Here is a 23,753-nt window from a genome sequence, read left to right as displayed (position 1 = left end):
CAAGGATGACTGCTTAACTATCTAGGAGTAGTAGTCCCAAAGAATAAAGGCCATACATAGTCCATATCAGAAACTAAGCATACCCCTGTCATCTGCATTAGACAAGGAGAGCGTAATTTTGGTATCCTCAGTTGCTCACTTACGTGACGGAAACAGAGCCTTTAAGGTGTGAAATGAACACTCTTCTTCTGTTTTGCCAAGCAGGTGAAGAAAAGAAATAAAAAAATATGGTGATGGCATTTTAACAGTTAGCACTACGAAAATGGTAAAGTACAACATATGGAAAGAAGTATCTTATGACACCTATAAATATTTCAACAGTTGCATCATCTGTTTAACACAAAATAAACATCACAAATTTACATTTAGTAAATAATTGCATCTGAAATTATTCTCTGATGGCAACATAAGCTAAGTGACCTTTGCTTGCTACTTTACAAGAAAGCCATTTACAAAACAAGGCATTCAGGAGTAGATACAAAAGTTTTACTATTCTAGAGTTTAAATATTTTTATAAAATGTTCAAGAGGTCATGCATCTTGTCTATATACCATGCTGAGCTACAGTCTACATAGTTCATCTTTCAGTACAACAAAACTATTTACTCTTATAGAAACGAATCAGACCAAACACACAATATATTCATAAAGCATCTGTTAGAATGTTACATGGGCATGTGCAAAAAGTGTTAATTGTTTTCCAAGACACAGGTAAAAAGTCACAGGAGTGTGTGCCTGTTTAGTTCACACTCTGAGAATGCTTTATGAATACAGTATTTCCATTTGTTATACAATGCACAACTTCCCCCTTTCACAGTAGTAAACATGAAAAATAAAAGTTAGTCTTTTTTCATAGATCTTAAACATCTATGTATGTACAGCATAATGCTCTGAAGTCAGAAATCCCTTTAATCAATGAGAGACACACACTCACAGACACGAAACTAAAGGAGATAGAGGGAACAGAAAGTAAATGGATGACAGAGGGCTAGTACTGCGAAGGAGCATGTACCCTTTTGGTCTTTATCCTCGCTGGAGTGTCCTGGGGATACCGAGATGGGGAATTAGTGAGAAAAACGTCAACATCATCAGGCACTTCTTCTAGAAAGTTGGAAGGAACAAGCCCCTTGTGTCCATTGAGCTCGCCCTGTGGAGTACACAAGATCAGTTAGATCCTAGCTACTGCTGCCGTTTAGATGTTACCTATTTGTGCGTTTATGATATTGTGAATCAAAGATTTGAGAGAGCTAGTGCAGCCATTTGTATCTTATCATTAACAGCCCATGGAACCTTACTTCTATTTAGCTGTTAATTAGAGTTCTGGTTTGGCTTTTCTGGGAGTAAATCCCATTTCTTTTAGCCACTTAATTACAAATTGATCACAAACATTTTCCCCAGTTCCAGTCCATTTTGCTTTGATTTCTTTTGTTTTGGTTTATCTGCATCCAAGGTATATTACTATTGCTATTGCTGTTTTTGTTCTAACACTGTACTGTGTACTTGCATGTTTGCCTTTTGCAACCTTCCATATCTATGTACTTTTTTCCAAGATTTTGACAGCTGGCTGGGAGCAACCAACAATTCCTCCCACACTCCGTATAGATTTACCTTCAAAGAGTTTTATAATCCTTGCCACTGTTTGGTTTGACTGCTATCTTTTGGGGCCATGTTTCCTGTTTGGTGCAACGGCTTATTAAGGTCTGCAAGCACCCTATGAGTTGTAGGCTAATCTACAATATTAGACTTATGTGGCTAATTGTTTTGAAAATGTTTCCTGAACTTGATTGGAAAAAAGGTGGGCTACAACAGCGTCATTTGATTTATTAGAGTTGTCTTTCACGAAAACAGAGTGTTCGGCTGTAAAATAAATGCAAGGGAGGTCTAATTTACACAAACATTTAGGGGAGTTTGTTCCACGTTTAGGTTTTCCTGTTGATACTGAATTAATTAGAAAAATTGTAAAAGCTAGATGTGATGGTTTGAACTTGTAGCACACTGTCATGGATGCAGTCTTCCTTTGTACATTGAGAACGACCCAAACATACAGTTAAGCCCAGAACTATTCATACCTCTGGGTGAATTATTTTCATTTAACCAAGAAGGTTATTTTAGGTAGACAGTCTGGTTCACCAAGCCTATGTTCATACTGCAGGCAAATGCGGCCCAAATCTGACATTTTTGCTCACATGCAACCCATATCCAAGGCATTATCATGACTGAAGTCTGATTCAATTAGTAGTTTGAACGACCGCTCAAAAAAGATTGGATTTCAGCAAAAAATTGAAATTGAGCATCAAGACCTGCAATGTGACTGTAGAGGTGATGCAAATAGATCCAGACCACATTAAGGCGTTTTGCTCTTTCTCCTTTAGGTGGTTTACTGGTGCAAAACGTTTGGCATGGTCAAGATGTCTTAAAACTTTTTTCCCTCTCCCAAACATTTTCCATCAATATGCCAGTAGGTATTAAGACCACAAATTAGGCAGAGAATAGATAATATTTTTATAGTGTTTTTTTATTATTATTTTGAGAAAACATTACCATAAAATTTTAATCTTTGTGCTATCTTGATTGTTTTCTTTTACTTAATTAGATCATTGGGAAATAGATCTTAGTTTGATTAAGTAGGTGTAATGGCTTTTAAGTAATGTAAAAAGATCTTAATTTGAAAAAAACATTTAGAATTCCATTGCTTCTTTAAATGTTTCATTGAATTGTTCTCTGGGATAGGTTCAAGTGCAGCAGCTTAAAACCTTTATTTTACAGTTAGACAATACAATTGTTAAGTACTTACATAATAAAAACCATCTTCATCTATTTCACCAAAAACTGTGATTACATCGCCGGCACAGAAGGTCAGCTCAGCCTGTCAAAGAAGAACAAACTTTAAGATAGAATTGACCTTTTTTCCCTTCATTGTTGTAAACAGCACAGTTATTTTTTTTCTAAAACATTTGAAAACATCAAATCTACTGGGGTTTGATGAGTTTGAAATGTTGTGCTTCCTTCTCACATCAAATCAATGTGATGCATCTTAAAATTGTCAATTCAGCCTCAGTGAATGGACCTCTGCACTTCTGTAAATGCATCAGTTGGATTGCAACACACTGGTCACACTTCGCCAACGGGACCACACAAACCACACACATCTCATATAAAGTAAATCAGAGAAAGATCAACACAAAAGAGCAAACCGAGGAGAGGGGGATGCATGAAGGGGGCATTAATTATGATCACCAAAGACAAAGGGCAGTGACTTGTCATAAGAAGCCTACGTCTTCCTTTACAGTCCAACAACCATTGAAAGAAACACATACACACACAGTAGACGGTACCATACCCTCATCAACCCTCACTCACCTCCTCATTCAGTCTGTTGCCTTCATACTGAGTCAGTGGCAGTGCCAATAGAAAGGTGAGAGTGAGTGAAACCAAGAGGGAGGGGCCCAATCAAATAGCATGGGAAAGTACTTTTAATACCCTAGGTACACTAAAGAGTACTAGAGGTTCACCTCTATCAGCCTCAACTGTGAATGTAGGGCCTGTTGAGGAGGCTATAAACAGAACACATTTGACTAGGTTGAGGCTGTCCAGTTACATTTAGCAAAGACACCTAAAGCTGGGAAAATAACGTTCTGTTTGTATTCTAGCAACATAACTATTTATGATCAGTCAGCCAGGGAAGAATACAATTGCATTTATATTTTATTCTATGCAAGGAAACCCAACAAAATAATAACTTATTCATTATCTCATGTAACACTGCAATATTTTTCGTGTTTTCCAAAATTAACAACCTGTTTCTTGAGGTTCCAAAGTAAAATTTACAAATGAAAATATTTTTCTTGGTGCATGAGCTACACAACCATTTTTTAAAAATTATTTTTATGTAGATTTAAAAAATTTAAAAGCTGGATTCTCTAGAGATCACTACCTCAACATCAACGTTGGGGGAGCTCTCTCGGGGGTCATAGTCATACAGGGCCACCATTCTCCGTGTTGACATTGGATACTGACGCGCGCTCCGCCTGTTTCTTTCTGGAGAGTACAAGAGTAACAAAATTTAAAGACTTTGTGGTAAGAATTTCAAGGCCTCATTCAAACTGCAATGATATACTGTATAATTACACAAAGCCATCGCTGTAAGACATGATACAAAAGTCTTGAGCTGCCCTCGTTTCTTTACAATTTGCTTCAAAGAAAATAGATTAAGTTGTTACCTTATAAAAACAGCTCTCGATTAATATTTGGTCCTGCTGTTTATTAACCATGCTCTGTCCAGTTGTTGAACAAGATGATAGAGATTAACTGAAGGATAAGTTATCACTCTTGTCTCTAGATCTGAGTTTTTGCTACTTCACAGGACAGCCTTTCTGATATGAACAGCTTTTTTTCAGCACCACAACTTCTACTAAATTGTTTCAGGATCCATAGCAAAGAAGGCTGACATACTAAGTTTTATCGAGCAAACTTTATTTATAGAGCGCTTTTTATACAGTCAGATGTAACATAGGGCTTTACAGAAGTTAAAAACTAAAATACTGATATTAAACACTAGAGGCACACAATGAAATGATCAAATCAGGTAAAATGACAGATAGGACAATTATTTGTAATAAAACAATGAATGCAGTAAGAGAAATCAGTCAATTATAGCTTTGGATTTTAATTTTTAAACTCTTTGAAAATTACTTTTTTGGTACAAAAATGCTTCTAATAACCCTTTAAGCCTAGTTATCGGCAGAAAGCTTTGTAAAATCCATTTATTTTAAATGGGAACAGGAAGTCTGTTTGTGTGTGCAGCAGGCTGAAAGCACAAAACATCAAATGTGAAATTGGTTAGTTGCTGTTATTATGCATCTAAGGAGATTTGAGGCCTTTATAAGGTTTGCATTTTTCTTGGATCTGTGGTTTGACATCCAAACATATAGGCCTGGAGTTTTTAGAGAAAAGTATTTAGGAAAGAATTTTTTTTTTTAGATTTCCACCAAGTCTACTTTCTTGGAAGCAAACTATAGTAAGGGGCACAGCATCATATGATGAGGCACTTGGATTATCCTGAGACAAAGTATTACCCAACAATAGCTCAGAAACAGCCAGCATAGGAGAAATGTACTTGTTGAGAAATGAAAAGGGAAATGAAAAGGAGTAAAAAAAACAAAGAGGCAGAGGAGCACCTCAGTGCAAACAAACCTCTCTTGGACTTTCTGGACCTGCGATTTATTGAACGTCCATCTTTAAAACGGTCACAGTTCACTTCACAGGAAAGAAGAAAATTACATTTAGTTTGAAACAGGAGAGGAAAGGAAAGGCAGCTTGTAGCAGCATCAAGTTGGCCAGATAGCATCAAAGCATAAAGCAAGGAAAAATAAATCTGTCTCACCTAACTTTTCCACAGGTGTGTTCAGTGGAAGGAAGCCCTGTTTGAGGAGCTGGTCCATCATTTCATCATCTTCTGTTTGGATTTCAGAGACCATGTTACAGGGGATCAACCCCACTCGACCCCTGATTTCGGCCCTGTAGAATCCGTCTGTGTCTTTATTGCCAAACACCTAAATAAAATAGGTTTAATTGGAGGTGGTGTTAAAGGATATCATAATCATTAAAGCAGGTTTTGGTATTTTTGGCAGTGTGGGCAGGTGCCAAATCCTGTTGGAAAATGATATCCACGTCTCCGTAAAGTTTTTCAGAAGAAGAAAGCATAATGACATCTAAAGTCTCTGGGGAAGCGTGCTTGACATTGGTTTTGATAAAACACTTAAATTATCACTGAACGGGTAAACTTTACATGGGATCCCAAGCAACTTGGGGTCTCTGCTCTTTCTACAGACTGAGAATGGATGTCTAAATGGAATCCTAAATTCACTTTTACTCGAAAAGAGGACTTTGGACCTCTGAGAAACAGTCTGGCCCTTAATTTCCTTAATACAAGTAAGACTCTTCTAGCATCGTCTCTGGTTCCCATTTCTACCACAGTTTTTCTTTTCACTCGGCTTTCAATTAATATGCTTGGACATTTGTGAACAGGCATCTGATCAAAATTATATTTGTGGCTTAACCTCCTTGTTGAGGGTGGAACAAATGTCAAGTCAGCAGTTTTCTATGATTGCGTAGGTCACAACATTACTGTGCTAAAATGCATTGTTTACATTTTATTTTTGTCTTATATGATATTCTGGTTTTATTTAAACCATAATCATACAAATGAACAGAAATAAATGCTTGAAATAGGTCCCTCTGAGTGTAACATATCAATATATCGTTCAGCTTTTCAGACAGACTGGGCCATATCATTAAAACAAGAAGCTACAAAACAAAGTATGGGAAAAATAAAAGCCCAATAAGCAATAAATGTAAACATTATATTTCATGGAGTTGCGTCAGTATGTGTTATTGTAGTCAAAACCTGTATAATTATATTTTCTCAATCTATCAAACCGTCAATACATTTATAAAGGTCCTCAGTCAGGTATGAAAGGTGGGAACATCAATTAAGACAAACATTTGGTTCAACTTGTACATATTTAAACCCTAAGGGAGAATCTGGATGCATCCTGAAAAGCCACCAAAAGCTTTAAATTTAGGCTTTTCTGTAATGAGACCACAGGTGAGCTACATAAACAGAAATGTGACAGGCTCTAAACACGGCCACTTTATCATCATCTGTACACGTAAGATTTATGTGTCAACATATTAGCTTGCATGTGCAACTTGTAGTTGCACATTGTCATCAGCACATAGATCACTTTTTATGATACAGCCTGAGTACTTTATTTTGCTCACCGCACCTAACACTTGCTCTACTAATGGAAATTTAGCTTCTGACGCTCCTTAGTTGTTGCAACCACAACAACACTCATTTTAGTGTTAAAAAGAATGTCACATAGGACACCATAACTAGCACAAATACTAAGTAACTGCAGCACTGTAAGGGGACAAAATGTCCAGATCATCAGCATAAACAAATCACTAAAATAAATTACATTTTCAATGATTTTCTATATCATTAATAAATTATTGAGATAAAAATGTGGAAAAGAAAACCATTACCTTTATGATCTGGCCCTCCTTGAATGGCAGCTCCTCATCAGCAGCATCCGGGTTGGGAGACATGGACAAAGGGTCATAGTCGAATAGAGCCACAAACACTCTGGTCAGGTCCTCTGATTCTGATTCCTCAAAATAATCTGGGGATTGGCGTCCCCGCCCGTGTCTGTGCCCGCCATAGCCGTCTGAAACATAAAGGAGGCATCTGCTGCTACTACCAGCCTTATACAGCCGTGTGGGCTGTAGAGCCAATGAGAGCAGAAGATAACTCTTTGTTGCTGACAGGGGGGTAATGAGACGTGTGAAGAAAGAGCCAGAGGTCCAATGCCGTAATGAAACCTTTATTAATTTTCATTTGGAATAATTAAGCTCCTGTTATGTTCAGACACTTACAGAAGAATACTTTAAAAAAATGTTGCACAACATCAAGGTTCTTAGTTCACACATCTCTGCTTGCTGGTGTGTCAGCAACCAAATACCACAAAGCACACTACAGCCCAAACACACAAGGGGCACAATCAGTTTTTGGGGTGCAAGGGAATGACACGTCAAGACACAAGTAACATTACTACTACTCATTGCTGTTTCACTGCCTTATCTCACAGAGGCTGAGCGATATGCATGCTTTCTTGGGAATACACGTAATGAAGGGAGCATTCTTGCACAACTGTCATCAAATGCAGGCATAATGTAAATGCATGTAGGTCATATCTGAAATCAACATGCAGCAGAAGACAGGCAAATAAAGTGTGTTACAGTGGGAGGTAACAAATCAAAGGCTCCGGTGGCTCCTGGCGACGCAGATTTCAGGGACAGTGAGGGGGAAGGGATGAACCTGAAATCAATTCTTCAAGCACTTCATGGATCACCATGTTTCAATGGCAGATTGGAACTCTGACTAATACTTTTGTAACTCAGATATGCCATGTGGGAGATGCCAAATGATCTTAGTTTAGGATGGCAGCAGATGAATGTATAATTGAGAGTTTGCCAAAGCAATTCATTCAGTAATGCATCAGTTCATTCAACACAGTTTTTCCTTCTCACTGTTTTGTTAAGGGGTCATGCAAAATGAACAAAACAAACTATCTACTGTCCTATAAAGGCGGGGGAGAAGGAAAAGATGATGGCTGCTGTGAAGGCAAGGAGGAGATACACTGTTGTATGATGAAGAGTTGCTTTGATATGGAAGTTGAATGGGAAGAGCTGGTGTGTTAGGGTTTCTGGGGATTATAAGTGCAGGGGCACATACAGGAAAGGGATATTCATTCTCCGGCAAAGGGAAAAGTGGCCAATTTTGTCCTTCCCAGTTAGCTTTACTACCAAAGCAGCTAACTGTCCTGCACAGAATAGAGGCCATCAAAATATCACTGCATGTTTCCAATAAAGATTGCTGGCCTTTTCTGGCATTGTTAAGGTGAATTGCCATCTTGAAGAGAAGCCGCACCACATACCATATTGATCCTCTGAGGACAAAGATCGCCATATCCTGCGCCGAGCTACACTGCCATAGTAAACATCCTCCTTGACGGGTGAGAGGTTCCCCTCACTCCCCTCACTGTTACTGTCCATGGTGATCTCTACAGAAGACACCAATTACAACATTATGATCAGAGATCCCCCACTCACACACTCTGCTCAGAACCACGGCCCATTCACTCATGCTGAGACAGTAGGAGGATGAGGTTTCACTCTGGAGTCTCTGGGTGTAAAACAGCAATGTTTGCACTGAGGGCAAATTGGGCGGTCACGTAAACATCTTAACCCACAGTAAAAAAAAGAACAAGGCAGGGAGTGTTTCTGCGATAACCTTTCAGCAAAACTGCATATGAATATTTGGTGAATCCAGCTCATGAAGATGGACTTCTACGCAAACACCCAACAAAAAGAAGAGGCCTATATGTGATGTTTTTAAAGCTCTATGGGAGAAATGGTCAACTGATACTGGCAGGAGAAACACATGGTATAAATAGCACAAACATCAGTCGCCCTGTGGGTGGAGATCCTTAAGTGGTGACCTCACTAACCAATGGATGGGATGGGTTGTCGCTGAGGAGAGGTGCCAATGTGTACCGGCCTCCTCCCTGAATGGTCCAGGCGATCAGGGCTTCTGTGTGACGGTGAGTTCCCAATAATCTTAGGGTAGAAAAGAAAAGATAAGGTGTCAGAAATGTAAAACAAATAAACATTTAAAATCATTTTAAATTATTTCACAATCCTTTTTAAAACAACCGAAAAACCATAAGAGCAAATGATGTGTCTTCCATTTGTCCTTAGGGAGGTAAAATAAAAATAAAATGACAAAGAAATTCATTAACCCACCATTAAAACAAGTAAAACAAACACAACAATGTGGAATTAGATTCAGTAAGGGTTCAATGTGAAGCTAAAGACCATTAATTTGGTTTGTTTTGTTCAATACATGTCAGCTTCTTGATGAGAAAAGGAAGCAAAAGACTGCACAAAAAAACAGGTGACATGTAAAATTGGAATAAAATATACAGTGATTTGCAAAAGTACTCACCCCCTTGGCATTATTCATATTTTGTTGCCTCACAACCTGTTATTAAAATGGATTGTTTGGGAGTTTGCACCATTTCATTTACAGAACATGCCTACAACTCTGGAGATGTATTATTTTTTGTTATAGTGAAGCAAACAAGAATAGGACAAAATAACAAACTTCAGCATGCATAACTGAAGTTTTTTTTTTTTTTTTTTGTCATTTCACCTCACCAACTTATTCTTTTTTATGTGCAGATCCATCACATAAAATAAGATTAAAAACATTTACATGTTGGAATGTAACAAAATAGGGGGGGGGGGGGGGTGAATACATTTGCAAGGCACTGTATGAGGGAAAATGATGAGACTGACTGATAAACGACAAAGGTGTTGAATGAGGATAGTTATTACAGTTTCCATCAGTGGCTGTTGGCAGTCACATTAACCACAACATGTAGCAAATGAAAAAGTTATGAGGATTGTTTTGTCTCTGAATAAAGTAAAAGATAAAAGCCAGAGATAGAGATGCACCGACAAATTGGCAGATGATTGGAATTAAGCAATTTACAGCTTGACCCGCCCTGACCAGTGAGTGGTGGTTCAAATATCCACCTTTTTACGACCATAAACACTCCTTACCCAAGCGCTACCAGATCGAGCAACATTCTGTGGTGCAAATGTTGTTGCTGACTAATGTTAGTCATTTTCAAAATCAGTGAAATGTCTGGGGAAGAACAGAGATGTAGAAAGTTATTTAAAAGGAAACTATATTTTGTACAAAATAACGACACATTTGTGGTTATTTCAGGCTGAGGGAGAGCAACACTTTCAGATAACTTGCAGAACAGAATATTGAATGTATTTCAGCAAAGTGGCACTTTTTTTATCCTTCTGATCTTTCTACCTCTGTCTGTCATGGAATGTACCGGGTTTTGGAAATACTGGTAGCCTGTTTTTTCCCTCAGAGTCAAGCTGAGGTTCTACAGAGAGTTACACTCTGAGACTGCTGTTTCAGCAATGCTAGCCAGGCTAACCATGTTAATCACTAATGTCGGGTGCTAAAGACTGGAACTAAGCGTTAATAATTATTCTTTGTTTTACAGCAACTATGGTATATGATATGTAATTTCCAAACTTTTTCCACATGTGACTTGTATGCTGTACAATTCAACTGAAATTAAAATAAATCTACTAGAGGGAAAGAAATATCTCAGACATTTTAAAAATAAAAAGATGCTGAAACCTGGTTGCATAATTGTGTCGTTGAACGTTTTGATTTAATTTCTGTATTCATGCTTCTTTGGTAGGGTTGTGTTAGCATCCTACCTCTTAACTTGGCAATATGTACTCTTTCCAACTTAAAAAATTGTTCTCCAAATCATCTCTTGCCCCCTCTTCAGGTAACCTCACAGAACATATTTGAGATATAGTTTTTTAATCTGGCTGGGCCATTCCAGAATTTCAATTTTCTTCTCGTAAACTCATTATTTTGTAGATTTTGACGTAAGTTTGGACTCAGAGTGATCTTTACAAAAATACCTCTTCATTTTCAGCTTTCTGTGAGACACCTAACTGGTATTTCAAACTTTTTATGGGTTTCAACCAACAACAAATAGTTTAGCTGCATCAGAAGAAAACTAATCCCACTGCAAAATTCTCCCACCACCATGTTTTACTGTGGGTATTGTTTTCTTTTGTTGACACGCTGTTTTTGTGCCAAATTTACTTTACGGGATAGAAACGTTTGGTTCTATCAGACCATAACACATTCTCCCACAAGGTTTTGTGAAGTCTTAACCCAGGGCTGTTTTATTTGGAAGAAAGGCTTGTGTCTTTCAACCTTACCCCTTCCTTTAGACATATGGATAATACAGAAAAGTCCGTACTAATCAGAGATTGGTGTTGCTGTTTCAGTGTTACTGTCAGCTTCTAGGCAGCCTCCCTGATCAGATTTTAGGGAAATGTCTTTTTGTAATGCCCCCATTGCCCCATATTTGCTTCAATTATTATTGTCTTCAATGCACCATAATGTATATATAAGGTTGTGAATTTGTTTTTGGTTTTGTTCTTACTAGTACCTTTGTACAGTCAGATCATTTTAATTCTTAGTAACCTCCGCAAACCATAGCTTTAGCTAAAGGATGCAAATAAGCTAATGCCAGGGGATATTTTTCCAGTAATAAATTTGTCTTTTACTTGAAATGTACAGTATACACTCACTGGCCACTTTATTAGGTACAACTAGCTAGTACTGGTTTGGACCCCCTTTTGCCTTCAGAACCGCCTTAATCCTTTGTGGCATAGATTCAACAAAGTACTGGAAACATTCCTCAGACAGTTTGGTCCATATTGACATGAAAGCATCACAAAGATGCTGCAAATTTGTCGGCTGCACATCCATGATGTGAATCTCCCGTTCCACCACATCCCAAAGGTGCTCTATTGGATTGAGATCTGGTGACGAGGCCATTTGAGTACAGTGAACTCATTGTCATGTTCAAGAAACCAGTCTGAGTTGATTCGTGCTTTATGACATGGTGCGTTATCCTGCTGGAAGTAACCATCAGAAGATGGGTACACTGTGGTCATAAAGGGATGGACATGGTCAGCAACAATAACTCAGGTAGACTGTGACCTTGACACGATGCTCAGTTGGTACTAAGGGGCCCAAATTGTGCCAAGAAAATATCCCCCACACCATTACACCACCACCACCAGCCTGAACCGTTGATACAAGGCAGGATGGATCCATGCTTTCATGTTGACACCAAATTCTGACCCTACCATCCGAATATCGCAGCAGAAATTGAGACTCATCAGACCAGGCAATGTTTTTCCAATCTTCTATTGTCCAATTTTGGTGAGTTTGTGTGAATTGTAGCCTCAGTTTCCTGTTCTTAGCTTACAGGAGTGGCACCCAGTGTGGTCTTCTGCTGCTGTAGCCCATCCGCCTCAAGGTTCGACGTATTGTGCGTTCAGAGATGCTCTTCTGCATGCCTTGGTTGTAATGAGTGCTTATTTGAGTTACTGTTGCCTTTCTATCAACTCGAACCAGTCTGGCCATTCTCCTCTGACCTCTGGCATCAACAAGGCATTTGCGCCCACAGAACTGGATATTTTTTCTTTTTCGGACCATTCTCTGTAAACCCTAGAGATGGTGGTGCGTGAAAATCCCAGTAGATCAGCAGTTTTTGAAATACTCAGACCAGCCTTTCTGGCACCAACAACCATGCCACGTTCAAAGTCACTAAAATCACCTTTCTTCCCCATTCTGATGCTCGGTTTGAACTGCAGCAGATCGTCTTCACCATGTCTACATGTCTAAATGCATTGAGTTGCTGCCATGTGATTGGCTGATTAGAAATTTGCATTAACGAGCAGTTGGACAGGTGTACCTAATAAAGTGGCCGGTGAGTCTATATGTCAGTTCTTTATGTGGAAAGGTGCTATGACATTATTAATCATAGCATCATTTTTTAATCACAAAAACCTGCCATTGTAACAAGGGTGTTTACATTTTTCAGAGCTTTCGTTTTTTATACGTGCAGCAATGAAGGGCAAGAGATGCTAACATAAAGCTCCAAACACATGATAGAGCAATATGGCTGCAGCTCTCATGAGAGGGGCAAAAACAGCAACATATGAAGGCAGCAGCTGGCAGAGAGAAGGCATAGGCAAGCAGGAAAAGGCATGAGCGGCACGTCCCCATGCACTGCACAGAGACCTTCCTTCAAATGGAGCCTTTTCCCTCAAAGACATGAGGAATCAAAACCTACAATGGCCTTTAGATAATTCACTCCAAAATCAGCCATCCCTCTGAATACAATCAAATCAATTCACACAAAACAGGAAATCAAATGAGACCAACCATGAACATGACACCTCTTCTAGAAATAAAAAGCAAAAAGGCAAACTAAAGAAAAGCGGAGCTTACAAAATAAAGGAACTAAGAAAAAAGAAAGGCTGCAGCTTGCTGACAGAAAATACAGCAGAAATTCTGATTCACACACCAGCGGCTGGTTCCAGTTGAGCCTGGACAAAGACTGGGTCCTAGCCTCCCTGTGGGGGCTGTAATAGACCCTGTCTAGCTCGTTCAGCCTGCCCTCGCTCAGGGCTCCTTCCCTGGAGTAGTTTCGTGGCCAGACCTCCCGACCAGACCCAATGTGCTCTCTGTTCCTAAAGTCACCAGTGTGTACCGATTTGGCGGCAGTAACTGGGGCGTCAGAGAACTCCTCCTCCATGCTGCACTGACGAGTCAGAGTTTTTTTACGGCCCATTGCCAGTGCTCGCCTTTCTACTGGGCCCTCACAGTGGATGATGCGCACAGGCCCCCTAATGGGGTTACCATGGGCATAATACCCCCGGTGACCCCGTCCCAGGGACCCCTCTTCCTCACTGCCACAGTCTAAACCACTGTCAGGGCTCTTGGTGTTCTGTCGATTGGTTCGTCCATAATTGCGGTCGTCCGCATTGTAGCCATAGCGGTTGTCAGTAAAGCGAGGGGAGGAGCGTTGCCGCTGCAGGCGGGTGTTCTTGCCCGGGGTGAGGTGGTCGCGCATGTGGGTCTCCTGGGGGTACATCCTTCGTTGAGTTTGTGGTGTTCCTGGTCGTCCGCCCTCCTCAAAGCTCAGATGCTGGCCCATGCTGTCCAAGCTGTCTGACTCCTCCTCGGCCACCTCCGGAATGCTGTGGAGACGCTTGCTGCGGAGTGACCTCTGCTTCACCACTTCCCTCTGGAGATCCCAACAGTCTCTTTCTTCAGCTAAGTCCTGACGCTTGTAATATGCCTATGTCATGACCAGGACGTAATGTTCCACAATTTTATAGTTCATTCAGGGTCAGTTCAATTCAAAAGGTTCAGTGTATATTTTTTGTGGGGGGGTTTGAAAGTTTTTTTGAAGGATTTAGAACAGGCAGGAAACAACATAGTATGTGAATAGAACAAATGGGGGAAAAAAGACAAAATAAAGACAGAATTAGTTATTTGTGGCAATGTAGAAACACATGCAATCTCATTCCGTGAAGAGGAAATGGCATGCTCTGAACAGGAATCTGTGGAGGCTCAAAAGATGCAGCAAAATCTTAGAAAAAGAACACAGATGTGGACAATGTGAAACATTAGAAAGAAGTAAGGACAGCAAATATGAGATAAATAAAAAGATAAATTGGTTAAAAAAAACACAAGAAATGAAACATACAAATATTTTATCTTAGTTGTCAAAGAATATATTTATCACATATATCTGTAGCAATTTCTTTAATAATATTAAAAGAAAAAGTCTAAAATAAAAGCTATTGTTTTTACAGGCATTTAAAGATGATGAACAAAGGGGCAAAACTTAATGGCAAATAGATTGGGATGACAAAATTAGATACTGTATTGGTTTATTTTGTTAAGTACACCTTTGGATATCCATCATGAACAAGAGACTACTTTACAGCTCTAACTAGAAAATAATCCGAACTTAAATATCTTTCAGTACCCATAGCAGTAAAATACTGTCCAACTGGAAACGTTCAGTTACCTAAGCGACGCTGACTCTAATAATCTAATGTTTCTATCATGATGACAGACTGGACATCCACACGCGGACACTTACAGACTGAATGAAGAGACGATCATGTGCCGACAATGGGAACATCAAAGATTGACATCCTGACATGACGGACGTGACCACGAGTGAAAAGTTCCATTTAAGTACTCACTTAAATGAGATTCCCATATGCACTTGATATGCCATGACCCTGACACAGTACAGAACAAAAATGTTTGCACTGTTGTTTCATATTTTAGCATTTCACTTTATTACTCTTAGAGCCACCTGGGTGCATTATCAACAGCTTCAAAGGGCATTGCAAACCATAAAAATGTTGCGCTTTTTGTTTACAGTCCTGTACTCTCACATGCATTTTATACATTTATGTTTGCAAAACCATCTCCATGAGCTCAGCCTGAAATGAATAAAGCAGGGTAGGAGGGACAGTGTGCAGCAGCAGGCTGGGCTGATTCTAGGCGTGGGAGTACAGCCAGGCACAGCCATTGACTGGACTGATGCAATACAGGTGATGGATTGATACCTCCCTAACACTTCACTTAATTCGCCATCTAACTACTGCAGGTGTGCAGTTAAATATGTACCTTAAGAGTGCTGTGAGAGTTGATGCTGCGCCTGCGACCTTCTTCCAGCTGCATCTCAGAGTAAAGATCTTCCTCATCTTCCTCCATTATGTCAGACAGGTCAGAGCCCCGGCTACTCTCTGTGTGGTACTCCTCGCTCTGGCTGTAGTGATGATACTGGTGCTACAGAAAGAAAACAAAACAAGGATGCTGCTTTTTATTTCCAAAGACACAAAAATGAATGTCATATTGCAAGAAGGAAACCACAGCACTGAGAAAGTGGGTCCAACTAAAGACTTTCTTAGCTCTATATAAGGGTTTTGACCTAAGGCATTTTCTATATTATAGTGTAAATCTGACTTTAAACTGGTTGTGCAACAAGGAATTAAAGTTTAAAAAGAACTCTTAAGCAATGATACAAAAAGTTTATTTAACACAACTTCTGATCTGTCCTGTACATCAGAATGAAGGGTATGGCATTCTTTTTGAGATAATTTTTTTTATTGTTAAGCGACTGCATGTAAAGTCAGTATTTGATTGTCACAAAAGTATGTGAACTGATAAAATTGATTACTGTATACAGAGATGTACTGAGAAATTGGCAGGTGACCATTTTTGAGCTTGTTTGGTCTTGAATTTAGCACAGTCTCTAATTGTACATGGATGTGTTGAGTGTTTTCTATTTACACATTTTTTTTCATCAAATACAAACAAAACTTTAGAAAATCAGTCAAAGACAAGTCATTAAATGAGCCGTCTAGAGACAAGTAAGGGACAGGCACTGATGGGCTAAGCAAAGCTTGAGATTTCTGCAAGTACCTGTCGACCCAACTCTGAGCCTCTGAGGAATTCATCTACTGAGGCTCCTCTTCTTCTTGAATGTGGAGAGTCATAGCCATCCTCTTCCTCATCTGAGTTGAGTGGATGCAAGGCATTACCTCGATCACTGAAGATATTCCTTTTCTCAACCTGTCAATAGTAATATTACACTTTCAGAATTTTAAAGAGAAGAATTGATGGGAAAAATTGTGAAAATAATGAGAACAATGTGCACATTCACTTTTTTAAATAAAGCGTTATAACTAACGTGTTTTTAGAAAGTAATGTTCGATAAAAAGTTTTTTAAATGTTCCAATTTTTCTAAATAAAAATAGGACAAACTATCACAGTGCTGTTATTGGAGTTTACTTTATGATACATTCTGCTTTATAGGGTTGGCTCTAAAGTGTCAATCACGCACCCGATTACCCTCAGCAAAAGCCCTCTGAGCAGCTTCCCTGGCCATGGCCTTGGCGATGGTGTTCGGTATAGGGACTCCCTGAGGCTGTGGCAGAATCCTCTGAGGAGAGGGTGATCGTCGTGGTGGGAAGTGTGGAGGCTCCAAGTTGGGTCCGTGCAAGGGTGGCAGCGGAGAGGGGGAGCGTTCCCACGGCTGGGTTAACCGTAGGCCCACCTCATGCTCTTTGGTTTCTGGCTCTCTGGCACTTGTTAATGTTTTTGACTTGGGTATGGAGTGGCGCTGAAAATGAAGTTGAGGATGAGGGGGATGGTCAGGCTGTGAGTGTGGTTGTGCATGGGGTAGCGTATGGGGCTGAGCTCGTGGCAGAGGCTGTACCTGGGGCTGAGGGTGATTTGGGGGATATGTTGATGGATAAGGAGGATGGGTTTGAGAATGTACTGGATGGGGCTGTGGCACTGGATGAGGCATAGAAGGGGGAGGTGCAGTGACTCTATGGGAGAGGCGTGGAGAGCCCAGGAGATTGTGTGGGATCATGGCCACGGGTGAATCCTGGGACTCTCCTTGGGTCGATAACGTCCTTACAATTACTTCTCTGGCCTCCAGACCTTGAATCCTGTTTAAATCGACGCTCACATAGTCGGCTGTGGGGTACAAGACCTCTGCTATCTGCATTTGAAAGAAATAGTTTTTACCAATGGGTGAATCCATTTTGCAGCTTTAAAAAAACTTGCACTAGTTTAAAGCACTACCTCAATCTAGGCGTACATCTGTCTGCATGCATTTTGTAATGGTTAATTAAAGATTCATATTTTCAAATTTGTCATGCTTCAGATTTATCAGATGATGCTAAAGCAATAATCCTTTGAATAATTAAATACACTCAAACAATCCCAAATTACAATTCTTTGGATCTCAGAGAACTTCCCAACCTCATCCTGTTCTGTTTTCAGGCTTTCTAAGACTTTACTTGTGACAAAGGTCATAGATCTTTATCTGCTAGATCAGGAGAGATAGGAGAGAAGGCACTATAGTCAGTGATGCATCAGCAGAAACGAATACCACAGGATATGTTTACCTAAAAACATTTTACATGTTTAGGGCACTTGTTTGAAGTACAAGCACATGTTTTTACTCGCGCTTGTACTTCAGCAGGGTTGCTACACCGTCTGGAAAGTTCAAGAAATGTGCACAATTCAATTTATATATTTGCCTGATCAGAAGAGGTTTCAGAAATAGAATATGGACAAATATTTGTATTTCCAGAGTTTTTTCCCATCCAACTTTCTATACTTCATCCATGTGGTTGTCAGTTCATGCATTTATCCATTATTCATCCTTAGTTTTTGCAGGTTTTGTATTTACATTGTGACTTTGATGATAATATCTGCCCCAAATCCATAGTGAACCTTTATAATTATACATCAGCAATTGGCAAAACAATATACATAGAACTCCAATTTGGACATTAAACAGGTAACGGGTGCAAAGGGAAAGAGCGGAAATTAGGTTAAATTTAACATTTTTCTGACTTCTGCATTTCATTCTCCCTCTCAATGTATAGCACATTATTCTAGGTTACTCGGTATACAAAATACATGGTCTTTCTTTTCCTATAATCTTGGCTTACAACAAAATATCACTCTCGTTATCAGACAAGTGTGCAGAAATTGCAAACCAGTAACTGTCAAGGGAATAATAATAATAAGCACGGCAGGTGCTGACAGAAGCTATTTTGTGGATTCACATCTTTTTTTTCTGGTCCCAAGAGACTGGATATTAACATTTAATCGTTCCTCCAGGAGATGGCAACAGAGTTCTACCTACAGTAGAATCCCTTGAGCAAACAAAAGCAATCTCAGGCTCTATGACCTACACTAGACTATCAAAAAAGGTACCTTTTGTCCCTTTGTGCAAACAGCATAGCCAATTACACTAGCCCCATTAGATGTTCCTGAAGGTGTCAGGAGAGGTGGCTTCCATCTGACCTGCAAGACCCCTGGAGTCTGGCCACACTGGACTTGCACCTCCTGGGGAGGGAGAGGGGGACCTGAAGGAGAACAACGCATAGCAGTGAACGGGATATATAATAACAGTCTCTGAAGAATCTTTAGTCAGTTTTGCCAAAACTGATGGAAATAAATTCAATATCATAGATTTTGCAATATTATATTTTAATTATAATCATTGTGTCTGAAATATTTTCAGCACAAAGATACAATTAGATCACTTGATCTGTAAGAATCACAAATAGTAGGCCGATATTCCTGTATCTATGCTAATGTATACATTATGAACAGTCAATGTAAAAATTAAGAAAACCAAGTGTCAGTTTTAGTGTTTTAATGTATCAATAATGTGATGTTTTTATTTTTATTTGAGTATTTATATCTAATATCAAGTGTATAACTGTATAAAACCACACACCATATATTATTGGATGACTTAGGGGAAAAAAAGTTCAGTTTGCAATTTCTACAATCTGTCAGCGCTGGCTGCATATTAAATAACATACCATCTGTGCAATGCTGCTGCTCACCTGGAGTGGAAGTGAGCAGCAGCAGTCATGGAGAAGTATCTCCATGCGTCAATGTGCAGCTGTGAGAGTCACAGGATGGGACTGACAACCTACATCCACGCATTCTAATCATGTTTCTACCCCTCTGCCAGCAGATAACACGGACGTGGAAAAAGAAAGAGGAATTGCTTGGAGATTCAATTTTCTCTTGTCATTTTCACACTGGCCCTACCATAAACAACAACGTCCTCTGCAAACTAAAATGAGAGTTTTAATAAATACTTCACTGCAACACTTCCATTAACTATGGAAACCAATGGCCCAGTTACTTCCCTTTCAGGTGATGAATTGTGGGTATCTCCAGGTGACTAATACTGACAAAGATGTTGTATCACTAAGCACTAGAGAGATAACTAATTTAAAAAACACATGCTGAGCGTAAAACATAGGGCTTCAAGAGACTGTCTTTCATTGACAACCACCCATCCTTAGGCTGTTTCAGGTGCCTTTAATTAACATGTCCAATATATAGATCATTTAATGAACTCTCAGCATGTCGCTGCTTCAGCTGCCAGCGGAAATGTCAGTTCTAACATCAATCCTAAACCCATATATGTCCTATAGTTTCACGTTTAAATAAGTTGACCTCTTAAGGTCCTGCCTTAAGATTAGCTAAAGAACTGACTCACAGCGTCTCTTCTGAACAATTACACTGACTTTCAATAGTACCATAAATGTGGTTGTGAAGACAAAACTCTTCTTGTGTTACCTCTCAATTTCTTTGCGTCAGCAAGACACCTGGCAACAGAAATGCAGTAAAACGCCTGCTGATAAGGGATCTAAGCCTAGTGTGGGAAAGTCCTGTTTTCAGTGCCATGAAGCAATGGCCTCTCTGAATTAGACTATTCTGTATACATTGATTCCAGATTAATTTCCTAACATCCCTGGTATAATGCATAAACATCCTTAAAATAAATTCATATTTCATTGCATTGGTAAAATCAGACACAGAAAATGTTACAAAATTCTAGCTTCGAACTGTTTTTTAGTGGTAATATAATTTCCATTTTAGAAGTAATTCGTTTTTAACAAACTTGCTGGTAGTACAATTGTTGATACCTATAAGAAAACGTTTAAACTAATAAAAATCAAACCATGTTTTAAATGAATACTTAACTTTTTTTATATATGTGATTAATAATCCATGACATTCTGTTTCCCTGAGATATTAATACGATATAACACAGTGGGCGCTAGAATGGATATTGACCCATGTTTATCTTGCCACGACACACAGTGAGCGGAGAGGTAAAAAAACGACAGAAACGAGTGGCTTTTCGATAAGCAAGTCTCAATAACAACCATCAGAATATCTGCAAGCCAGGTGGTTGTTTTGGACTTATTTCAGATTTGTTCTTGTAGGACTTTTCTGTCCTACCATCAGAAAACTGTTTTTACTTTAAAGCAGAGCCAGTGCAGGATAGCCAAAATGGAACTTAATGTCACTTTCATATTTAAATGGCACCTGTTTGTGTTTAAAGCAGGTAATATGTCTACTTTCACTCCAGAAACTGTTTAATAAAAGAAAAAAAACCAAAACTCAAAGGACATGTCAACAGGGGCTTTAAGCAGTGAGCTTGTAATTTTGCTGCTCTGAGAAACTAGCCAGCCAATCAGCCATGCCATTTCTACAACCATGCAAGTACTCATGTCAGTATCAGAGCAGGCTTAGCTGTGGCAATACCACCATACATGATGCAAAAAAGAAATCTTCGCTTGCAATAGGAGCAGCGAGCATATCATAGAGATTTATTTTTCAGGGGCTAACCTGCAGGCTGAGTGCAGAACTCCACAGAGATTTCCCTCTTCTCCCGCTGATCACCTGCAAGCTGCCAAGGCACCTGATGTGGCTGTGCGACAACCTTCACCTTGTAAACTGTCATGGATTTCAAGTTGAAAAACTTGTACCTGTAGCCCCCAGCCTTGACCATGTCATACTCTGCACCGTTAAGGAAGATAGTGTGACTGTAGTTGCTGTTGCTGGGCATCCAAGACAGCTCAGCGGAGCTCTGAGTGATGCTGTCCACCCGGAGGTAGTAAGGTGCCACCACTACATCCTTTCCCACAAGAAGAGTGCAGCGGAGTTCATCTGATGGGCCCCGGTCCGTGATACTCTGCACTGAAATGCGGTACGTGTTGGTGGCAAGATTGAGCTTTTCAATAAGAGACTTTGTCCTGCCCCCATATGGAACACTCATCCTGACCTCTTTATCAACCAGTACATTGTAGCCACTGATGGAACCCCATCCCGGTGGGACCACAGGAGGATCCCAGCCAATAATCACACTCTTGGCTAGCTGTTTGATCAGGTTGATGCGGCGGGGATAAGGCACAAGGTCTTCACCGACCTCATCAATACTGACATCCAGGGTTCCGGTCCCATTGCTGGAGGAGCCCAGGAGGTCCATGCCCAAGCTGCTGGTGCTTAAACAGTCTAGTTTACTGTCAGAGAGCAGGCTGCTTATGCTTGTTCCTGTTCCTGTGCCACTCAAAAGTCGCTGAGGACCCAGGCTACTCTGGTTGAGGTAGCCTGGTTCTTTAACTGTTGTGTCCCTGTGTTGGACAGAGGGCGTATCGCCATCTTGGACAAATTCCACAAAATTTGATGGGACGAGTCCCCGCTGTCCATCCAGCAGCTCTCCTGAAAACAATAAAAAGATTCAGTGGTTATGTGGTTGTGTTACAGGGTAGAAAAGACTTTAAACATTTAAATTTGTGTTCAACCTTCGTAAAAGCCATCCTCATCCATTGTTCCATAAACGTACAGGTACTTCCCTGCCACCAGGGGGAGCTCTGCTTCTGGGTGCTCATTAGGCCCATCATAAGGATTGTAACTAGATTAATAAGCATAAATATTTGAACAGAACAAATTAGGCAAATTTAATATTAAATTTATTTCAATGACTGACTGACTGACGATTCACCCTAGTTTTAAGTGTAACAAAGTGGAATACTACACATTAATTTACTGAAAGCTGCTTTGAATATATCCATACAATTACCAGGCACAAGATCATGACCAGCATGGGTATTCTGTCTGTGGGAATGGAGCCCCATAGACAATAAAAAGAGATACACTGTCTCCTGACAACATTGTATGAGAACCAGCAATACTTCTACTAATCTGAACTCTAATAGCCCATCTGTTGGATTGAACCATGCAAGCATTCTTTCCCCCATGTGCATCAATAAGCCTTCACTACTAATTTTTTCTTGGAGCACTTGTAATAGATATTGACCACTGCAGACCAGGCATGCCTCACAAGAGCTGCAGTTTTAGAGATGCTCTGACTCAGGCATCTAGCCATCACAATTTGGTGCTTGTCAAACGTTCTCCACCCTTCCCCTCTAACAGGTGCCATGATCAAGAGATAATCAGTGTTATTTACTTCACCTCTCAATGGTCATAATGTTCGGCCTGATCTGTGTTACAACCCATTGAAAAAGTAAATCATCTTTAGGATTAGCAAAAAAAACTTTTTTCTACAAATATTCTCAGGTTATCCATGATTTATTTGTATTAATTAAATTTGTTTTAATTTGCATTAACTGCTTATAGTGAAGCAAGTATGCTTTACTATAAGGATTGTCTAATGGTCATTCTGTCAACAGTCACTTCCTCTTATGAGGTTCTGAAGGTTTAGGAAGCAGAAATGCTCTGCCAAAACTGAAAATACAGAAAAATATATTTATTGGGTAAAGTAACTCCTATGTAACAGTATATACCTGTATGATGAAAGGCTGGTGAAAAGTTGTCTTCTATATACTTACCTATATCTAGCAACACACAGACGAACCTTCCCTGTGAACCGTGGTTTGGACCGGGTAGTTGAGCTCAGCTCTTTGTCCATCTGAAAAAAAACAATACACAAATAATCCTGTTTTCTGCGGCATTGTGGACTCACCTTCACTTCACTTCATATCCAGAGAACCAGAGAATCACATTTATTGTGGGTGACAATATTTACATTTTGCATGAAAATAAACAGAATTTCAGACACAGGTTAAGAAGCCAATTCTATTCATTCAGCTTTCAAATGTACACATTGCACTATACTGTATATGATATTTCTCAGGGTTTAATGTTTAAGCTTGTGTACATAATCCGAAGAGAATTTTTATAAATCCAAAACAGTGGCTCAAAATGATCAGATAAGTAGGGGAAACTAGCTTGATAAAGCCATTCTGTTTGGATATTCACACTTCTTTCTTTGTCATTAAAACATATTAAAATGATTGCCAGCAATACAGTACTTACGGTATCAAAGA

At 39.6% G+C, this 23,753-nt stretch overlaps 1 protein-coding gene across 15 annotated transcripts in view; it reads right to left on the bottom strand.

Annotated features, from left to right (window-relative positions):
• Positions 1 to 23,753, bottom strand: part of rimbp2b (RIMS binding protein 2b) — a 154,052-nt gene that overhangs the window by 5,484 nt on the left and 124,815 nt on the right. For 4 of the 15 annotated variants that reach the window (XM_047382463.1, XM_047382465.1, XM_047382467.1 and 1 more), the window contains 17 exons: positions 23,256 to 23,335; positions 22,209 to 22,318; positions 21,253 to 22,125; positions 18,805 to 18,956; positions 16,910 to 17,575; positions 16,489 to 16,638; positions 15,691 to 15,852; positions 13,562 to 14,338; positions 9,074 to 9,182; positions 8,501 to 8,626; positions 7,050 to 7,231; positions 5,383 to 5,551; positions 5,193 to 5,255; positions 3,934 to 4,037; positions 3,360 to 3,386; positions 2,794 to 2,865; positions 1,012 to 1,146 (listed from right to left, as the gene is read on the bottom strand). In XM_047382463.1, the coding sequence (XP_047238419.1) occupies positions 1,012 to 1,146; positions 2,794 to 2,865; positions 3,360 to 3,386; positions 3,934 to 4,037; positions 5,193 to 5,255; positions 5,383 to 5,551; positions 7,050 to 7,231; positions 8,501 to 8,626; positions 9,074 to 9,182; positions 13,562 to 14,338; positions 15,691 to 15,852; positions 16,489 to 16,638; positions 16,910 to 17,575; positions 18,805 to 18,956; positions 21,253 to 22,125; positions 22,209 to 22,318; positions 23,256 to 23,335 (3,957 nt within the window). Of the gene's footprint in view, positions 1 to 143; positions 189 to 1,011; positions 1,147 to 2,793; positions 2,866 to 3,359; positions 3,387 to 3,933; positions 4,038 to 5,192; positions 5,256 to 5,382; positions 5,552 to 7,049; positions 7,232 to 8,500; positions 8,627 to 9,073; positions 9,183 to 13,561; positions 14,339 to 15,690; positions 15,853 to 16,488; positions 16,639 to 16,909; positions 17,576 to 18,804; positions 18,957 to 21,252; positions 22,126 to 22,208; positions 22,319 to 23,255; positions 23,336 to 23,753 lie in introns of all 15 variants that reach the window. The other 11 variants (XM_047382470.1, XM_047382478.1, XM_047382466.1 and 8 more) reach the window with 9 other exon arrangements.

Source organism: Girardinichthys multiradiatus, chromosome 12 (genome assembly GCF_021462225.1).
Source record: "Girardinichthys multiradiatus isolate DD_20200921_A chromosome 12, DD_fGirMul_XY1, whole genome shotgun sequence".
In the NCBI taxonomy this organism is placed as follows: Eukaryota; Metazoa; Chordata; class Actinopteri; order Cyprinodontiformes; family Goodeidae; genus Girardinichthys; species Girardinichthys multiradiatus.
This window is presented reverse-complemented; position numbering and strand designations above follow the sequence as displayed.